The following is a 7,700-nucleotide window of genomic DNA, read 5'->3' as shown; positions in this document are numbered from 1 at the left end:
TGGATGGGAATGAGGTCCTTTCCCTGCCCAGGGAAGGGTTGGGGTGCTCCAAGGGCTGTTTGCTGTGGTCCAGAGGGATGGTGGTGGGGTGGGGTGGCACTAAGGGGTGAGGGGGAGAGGAGAGCCCAGGGCAGAGGTTGGTTTTGGGGATATGGGCTCAGCACCTATGAGGAGGGCAGGGGACTCACAGCCTCGCTGGGACCACAACCCCCGCATTCCGGGGCTACGGTTCAAAGGAGCACCTTCCCTTTGTGCGGGGCTCATCCCAGCACGGTCTGGACCACACAAACACTCGGCGTTTTTGGGATGTCACGAGCATGGGGAACGCCGAGCCACCCCACATCCCTCCCACGCGCCCAGCTCAGCGTTCCGCAGCCCCCCTCCCCTGTCCTTTCCGGGGACCCCCGGAGCGGGTGGCGGCCCCGGGCCCCGGCGGGCTCCGTGGGGCGGCGGGAGCGGCGGGAGCCCGCGGACACGAGCACCATCCCGTGGGCAGCGGGAGAGCTGCGGCCGCAGCGGCTGCGGGGAGCGGCAGCGCGGGGATCCCCGGCACCGACAGAGCCGCGGGGATCGGAGGGAACCAAGAGCCCCGTCCCCACCGTCCAGAGCCCCCCAGAGGGCACGGAGCCCACCAGGGCACAGGCAGAGCCCCTCGCAGCAGAGGACACGGCGATGCCCGCTGGTGGATCGGGAATGGGACCGTGCCCGGCAGACAGGGTGAGGGGGCTCCCCAAGACACCCACAGCACACAGGGCTGAGCTACCTCCCCTTTAATCCCTGCCGAGCATGGGGGCTGCGGCTCCCGAGGCTGGGCGCTTTGCCAGCCACGGGGGCACGGTGACACCGGGACAGTGATGGGGACAGAACTGGCGGGTTCCCACGAGGCAGGGGTCTCACGGCTCGTACTGCAGGTCCGTGGCGATGAGCACGAAGCCCTGTAGGGAGTCAGGGTGAGAAAGGGGATATGGGGGACATGGGGGACCCCTGGGTAAGGGGACAGTGGTGACACCCACCTGGTGCAGCGAGAGCCGGGGTCTGAGCAGGCTGAGGCCATGCGGGAGGGGCAGGGCGATGCCAGCCTGGAGCCACTCTGTGGGGAGACAAAGTCGTAGCAGGGGATGGCCCTGGTGCAGCTGTGGGAGGATGGGGGGACAGCACGGGGACAGCACTTACTGTTTGCCCGGGGAACCCCAAAAAGCCACAGACTGAACTTCAGCAGGGTCTCCAGACGCTTCACCTGTGGGACAGGCAGGCCCTGAGCCCGGCTCAGCGCAGGCAGAGGGTCCATGCTGCAGGCAGGGCTCAGCCCCCTGCCAGACTTGCCATGCGTGGGGTCCACAGCCCCCCAGTTCCCCCCCAGGGCTCCCCTTGGCTTCCCTGGCACAGCCACTCACCTCCACTGGGCCCACGTTTGATGCCACTTGTGTTATGTGGAGCCTGTAGGACAAGATCGGGGTCAGAGCCAGGCACAGGGATGGGAACTGTCCCGTGCCAGGGTAGGGACAGGCTGAGCTCCATGGTGGGACCAGGACCCAGCAGAGCAGGTCCAGCTGAGCACCTGCTGCCAGGGCAGCTGGCACAGATATGAACTGGGGGCAGGATGGGGTCTGAGCAGGTAATTCAGGTCTCAGGGAGGCAAATGGACAGAGGTGGAGAGTGGGGGAGCTCTCCAGGTATGTCCTAGGGGAGCTCAGACCCAGCTCAGGGTCAGGCACTCACCCTGTCAGTCTCACGGTGCCCCCGAGTCTGTTCCTGGCGATTGTCGGCTTCCCCGTCACGTTGGCATCCTGCAGCAGGGAGAGGCATTGGAGAGACCAGGGCAGTGCCAGCTGCCCCAGTGTCCCCCAGCTGGCCCCAGCCAGGAGCACAGGCACACCAGCCCCAGCCAGGCCCTTTGGGGTCCCCTGGCTCCCCGAGCCGTGGCAGCAGCAGCCACTCACGATGTTCAGCAGGAAGGCAGGGGCACGGGTGGCATTGGGCAGCACCACGAAGGCCTCGGCAGAGCCGAGCAGGGTCCCGTGCAGGGCATCAGGATGGCAGGAGAGCAGGGGCTGCTGGCGGGCCCAGAGGTGCAGCTCCATGGGCTGGTCAGGATAGAGCTCCTGCAGCTGGGAGGGACAGGGCAGGGGTGGCACAGAGCCATGCTGGCCATGCCCCCAGCAGGTCCTGTGTGCCCATCACTGCCCTGCCCATTCCCTTGTCCTGGGGTGTTCCCTTCTGCCTGCATCCCATACTGCCTGCAACACCTGCCATTTCCACTGCACCCCATTCCCTGTCCTGTCCCTCGTGCATCCCATTTGACCTCTGTGCCATCCCACGTTCCATCCCACCTGCAACCTTTCCCTCCTGCATCCCATCCCTTTCCTGTCCTTCCTTCATCATTTCATTCCCACTCTCCAGCATTCGATCACATCTTCTGTTCCTCCTGCAATCCCATCTTGTGTCCCATGTCCCATCCCACCTGCATCCTGTCCTACTCCATGTCCTGCCTGTGTCCCCTTGTCCCTGTGTCCCACGCCACTCACCTGAGGGGAGAAGATCCCCATGCTCTTGGTGCTCAGCTGGAGTGGGAACCGCCGGGGGACCTGGAAGGCAGGGAGGGATCAGGGGCTGGGGCTGAGCAGGGGTGGGCAGGGAGGGATCAGGGGCTGGGGCTGAGCAGGGGTGGGCAGGGAGGGATCAGGGGCTGGGGCTGGCAGGGGTGGGCATGGGGACAGCCCGGTGGGGACAGCTCTGCTCTGCAGCCACCCCTACCATGTCACTGGAGATGATCCTGCGCAGGGCCCCGGCTGTGAAGTAGGTGAAGGCGGCCGAGTTGGCGACGAACTCGGTGACAGCCAGCAGCAGCGTGGGCTCGTGTGCCATGGGCGGTGTGGTGGGCAGGGCCGTGGGCAAAGCCACAGGCAGTGCCATGGGCAGTGCCACAGGCAGCGCCACAGGCAGTGCTGAGGGTCTCTGGTGGTGCGTGCCCACCCTGAAGATCTCTCCCTGCACAGACACACAGATGGATGTGAGGATCAGCCAGGCTCCCCTCTTCCCAAATGTGGCCCAGGGATGCCCAGGATGGCATTACCTTGAGGGCAATGTCCCCATACTCCTCTGTGAAGGCTGGCGGTGCCAGGAGGGAGTGGTCGATGGCAGCGATGGTGTCCAGCTGGGTGGACACTGCAGGGACACCAAAGTGGATGTGAGGAGTCAGACCCCTAGCCCCCTCCCACAGCCTGGCTCCGGCAGGATCCAGCCCCACAGGGGGGTCCTGCAGACCCTGCTGGGCACCAGCCCTGTCCACAGCCCCCCAGGACCACCCTGGGGTCCCCTCACCCACCTTTCATGCGCTTCAGGGCAGTGTCCAGCCTGTCAATGCCTCTCTGGAGCACGAGGCAGAGCTGGAAGCAGAGCAGGGTGTCAGGGATGAGGGTCTCCAAGCCTCTCACTGGGCTGGGGGGGACAGGGACACCCCAGAGCACAGGGGCTGAGCACCCACCTGCTTGTTCAGCTGCTGCCGCAGCGTTCTCTGGAGCAGAGGTGCCAGCAGGTTGTAGAGCCAGCTGTGGGGCACAGTGGGGCGCTCAGATCACCTCAGGGCCCCCCCCAGCCCACCACCCTGCCTGGGCACCAGGAGTCCTGCACAGAGCAGGGGCCTGGCATCACCTGTATCCACGGTGGAACTCCATGTGCAGGTGGGTGCCGTGGGTGTCACAGCCGGCGCTCCAAACCGTGGGGTGGCCGCTGCCGTCCTCACTCACACCCAGCACCGCGGCCACGGCCACGTCCTGCATGCCCAGCCCCACAGAGCCGCTGTCCTGGCTGGGGACAGAGCGGGTGAGCGCGGGGACAGCGGGGACACTGCGCCACCCGGTGCTGTCCCTGTCCCCGTGGGCACTCACACGGCTCCCAGCTGCGCTGCCCAGTCGGCGCTGAGCTGCACCCGGGCGCGCTGCACCGTCAGCCTCAGCCCCACGTCCTCGGCAAAGTCCAGCGTGGATTCGTTCATCTGCAGCTCCTGGATGCGAATCCTGCACGACACAGGCGAGCTGTGCTTGTGGCTGTGGCACGGACAGGGATGGGGACAGGGACAGGGAGCCCACGGGTGGCTCCTACCGTGGCACAGCGTAGGTGAGAGTGCCCAGGAGGGTGTTGTAGGAGCCCGTCAGGTTCAGCTCGTGCTCCTTCTGCAGCATCGACTGGAGCAGCTCCAGCCCAAAGCGCCGGCCTGGGGCAAAGTGGGAATTTGAGGTGACACAAGGAAGGGGCTGGGGTACCTGGGGTGTCAGCAGAGTGAGCAGCCACGGCCAGGATGGTCCTTCCATCCCCCATTCCTGTCAGACTTGCCATCATTCCTGGGGGTGCCCATTGGTTCCCCTCATTCCCCATCCTTGGCAGTCTGGGCATCATCCCCCACTGTCCCCCCCATCCCTCCCTACTCAGGAGCACAGACTCACCAAACTCCAGCGTCCTCTGGGTCAGCCAGACCTTGATGCCAGGGCTGGTGGTGGTGGCAGAGACACAGGTGGGCAGCAGGAGCAAGAGGCAGAGCCATACAACACCTCGAGGCTGGGACCTGGAGGCTGGAGCAGACGACATGTCTGGGGGACACACAGCAGGTGTAGAGACCCCTTCCCTGTGCACCAGCACAGCCAGGACTTATACAGGGGACAGGGAGCCCCGGGTGACATCAGCACACGTGGGGACACCGCAGCGCTCCAGCCGCCGAAAGCCCAGCCTTGCCCAACCGTGACTGAAAGGGGAAGCCCCATCGTGGGAGCAGGGCAACGCAGGGTCCCACACCAGCCCTGCCAACCACCCTGGGGGTACACAGGAGCCAGGGACGCCAGCTGGGGCTCCCCACAGGGACACGGGACATGTGGGGACACACAGAGACCCGGCTGGGCAAGGCCACATAGCGCTTCAGCCGTGCCCTGCCCGGGAGCGATGGAGCAGTGGGGGACAGGGACACAATGAGCTGGTCCAGGGGGCTCAGCCCATTTGCACCAGGGGCCAGCAGCTGTTCCCACCTTGGGAAGGGCTCTGGGAACCCTGTGTAGGGTTACCAACATGTCAGTGGGGATTGGGGTGTTCGGGGTGCAGAAGCAGCCCCCAAGGAAGTGATGGAAAAGTTGGGACAGTCAGAGTGAGACCAGAACTGTGCAATCCCCTCCAAAAAAACCTCAGTTGTGGGGAAGGAGCCACCCACAGTGTCAAACCCTAGGGACCGTCCCCTAGCTGGGGTGAGCCCCTCCAGTGCCCTGGGCTATGGATGAGCCCCTCCAGTGCCCTGGGCTGTGGATGAGCCCCTCCAGTGCCAGGGCTCCAGCTGCCCTCCTGGATCCAGCCTGGCAGACCCAGAGGTACCTCTAGTAGGGCCAGGGCCTCATCTCAGCACCACAGGGGCACATAGAGCCCACACAGAGGGGCAGCCTCACCAGAGGGACCACAGCCCACATAATGCACCTTATGGAGGTCTTCAAAGCAGCTGCGCCCTGGCCTGGGATGCCCAGTGCCACCAGCCACGGCTGCAGCAGCGGCCAGAGCCCCCAGCAGTGACCCCCAGCCCAATGCCTACCAGAGCCCCTCCATCCCAGGGTGCCCCTGCCCTCTCACCGTGCCCAGGGGGTGCCGTGCCCCACACCGCAGCTCCTGCCATGGGTCCCGGCTCCTGCGTGTCCCAGGACTGTACGTGGCAGTGAAGAGCAGGGACCAGCTCTGACGCCAATGTCCATCCCGGGTCCTGGTCACACCACAACGTCACCCATTTCCCCCGTCCCTAATCCCTTCCGGGATGAATCAGGTCCCACGAAAACACCGAGGGACCGGTTGGGGCGCAGGTGCCCGCGGGCTGGGCGCTCCCTCGGGCTCTCCGGTGCATCCTGGAGCTGCCGCATCCGGCATCCCGACACGTGCAGGGGCTCGGCCCTGCCAGCCCCGCTGCCAGCCCGGGCTGGCCCCGCAGCCCCTTCCCGTGCCAGGTACCGGGGTGTGCCCAGGTACCCGGGGGATGCCCAGGTACCCGGGGGTGCCACCCCGCGTCCCTCGAGCAGGGGATGGATGGCGGGCAGGGCTGCATGGCGAGGGCTCCGCTGTGGGGCACACAGGGCTCGGACAGGGGTCAGGCAGAGACCCGGGGACACACACGGAGCCCCTCTCCCCACCGCTCCAGCGGGAGCTTCCCCATCAGCAGCAATGAACAGGCAAGGACGGCACCCGCGAACACGGCACGGGAACAGCCCCAGCGCCTCCCGCGCCGCCCCCGGCCCGAGCAGAGCCCCCAGCCCCGGTTCTCCTGTCCCGGGACCTTCCAGGCTGCTGCAGGCGGGCGGCCCGAGCCGTGCAGTGCGAGCGGGCACCGGGAGAGGGACCCACCGGCCCGTCCCGCCGCGCTCGGGGCTGGGAGGAGGGCGGGCGGCGGAGGAGACACCGGGGGGACGATGAGGAGGAGCCGGGGGGTGATGGAGGGGACCCATCCAAGGATGGACAAGTTCATCACCCAGAGCCCCCGGCCCCCCTGCGTGTCCCTTGCTGCTTTGTCACAGCCGGACACGGGTGGACAGCGAGGCAGCGTCTGGATAGCCCAGGTCACCTGTCCCCTGCACAGGCCCTGCCAGGGGCTCTGCTGGGCTGGGAAAGCACGAGTGGACACGCGTGGACACACAGCTGTGAGCACACAGACACACACAGAGGTGTGCACAGCCTCACACACGCACACAGCTGTGCCCAGGGCTGCTCAGCCCCTTCCAGCCCCAAATCCCCTGGCTGCAGGACCCTGGGGAGGGGGAGAGCCTAAAGGGTCCCACCGGAGCTACAAGAGCCCCTCCAGGCACCCCGATTGTCCCTGCCAGGCCCATAGGGAGGTGTGAACAGATCTGGGACAGGAGGCTGTCAGATCCCTGGGGTGTTTGTGAGTCACAGGGAAGCTCAGGCCACGGCAGCTGCCCGGGGCACCCCCAGCCCTCGGGGTTGCACAAGCCTTGATGCAATTTCCTTGTCCCGAGCGTTGTGTGTCCCCACAGGCAGGGTTTGCACCAGGAAGAGCAGGAACCACGGGGCGAGGCCACAGAGAGAAGCACCCCAGGATTCGTATCTGCTCTCCCCTGTGAAGGGAACAATCCCTGCATCATCAGCCCTGCAATCCCCCAGTCCTGACACAGCAACAATCGTGGGAGCCCTGGAAAGGCTGCTGGGTGCAGGTGGCCCAGCTGGGAAGGGGAGGGAAGGGAATTGCAGGCTGTGAACACACCACTGTCCAGGGAGATGGGGAAACCACACTCCCATGGGGCACAGAACCCCACAGCTGGCTCACAGCACTGTCCCCTCTGTGTCATCATCCCATTAGGTGCCTAATCACGGGAAGATGCATCCCAGGGCTGCTGCATTATCCCACCACAGAATACAGGGTGCCAACCATCTTTCCTCCTGTGTCTGACCCTCAACACCCCACTGAGCCTAGGGAATGAAACCCCTCAGGAATCACTGGGAGAGGCTCTGTGTGGGCAGTGCTGGGACACAGGGAATTGGGACCAGCCTGTGGGAAACCCCTTCCCCAGCACCACCCAGGGTCCCAGACCCTGTACCCCCAACATACCCACCCAGCCCACAGTGCTCTGCATAAGTTGCCCCCTGTTAAATGGGGCACAAATCCCCGGAGCAAAACACGCCCAAAACCCTGGGGAGGGGGCAGGAAGAAAACGCACGTGTGGTCATCA

At 65.6% G+C, this 7,700-nt stretch overlaps 1 protein-coding gene across 1 annotated transcript; it reads right to left on the bottom strand.

The window, feature by feature from the left end:
• Positions 1-893: 893 nt before the first annotated feature.
• On the bottom strand, positions 894-7,698 carry LOC131090898 (bactericidal permeability-increasing protein-like). Its single transcript, XM_058036565.1, has 19 exons — positions 7,689-7,698; positions 6,361-6,651; positions 5,989-6,077; positions 5,602-5,671; positions 4,443-4,568; positions 4,102-4,213; positions 3,888-4,016; positions 3,652-3,807; positions 3,485-3,548; positions 3,326-3,386; positions 3,074-3,165; positions 2,755-2,988; positions 2,526-2,585; positions 1,941-2,108; positions 1,720-1,787; positions 1,395-1,437; positions 1,174-1,237; positions 1,014-1,090; positions 894-935 (listed from the first exon to the last, which is right to left on the bottom strand). The coding sequence occupies exons 1-19, from the start codon at positions 7,696-7,698 to the stop codon at positions 894-896; spliced, it is 1,956 nt and encodes a 651-aa protein (XP_057892548.1).
• Positions 7,699-7,700: the final 2 nt, after the last annotated feature.

Source organism: Melospiza georgiana, chromosome 17, assembly GCF_028018845.1.
Source record: "Melospiza georgiana isolate bMelGeo1 chromosome 17, bMelGeo1.pri, whole genome shotgun sequence".
Classification (NCBI taxonomy): Eukaryota; Metazoa; Chordata; class Aves; order Passeriformes; family Passerellidae; genus Melospiza; species Melospiza georgiana.
Note: the sequence above shows the minus strand (reverse complement) of the source record. Positions and strands in the feature narration are given on the sequence as shown.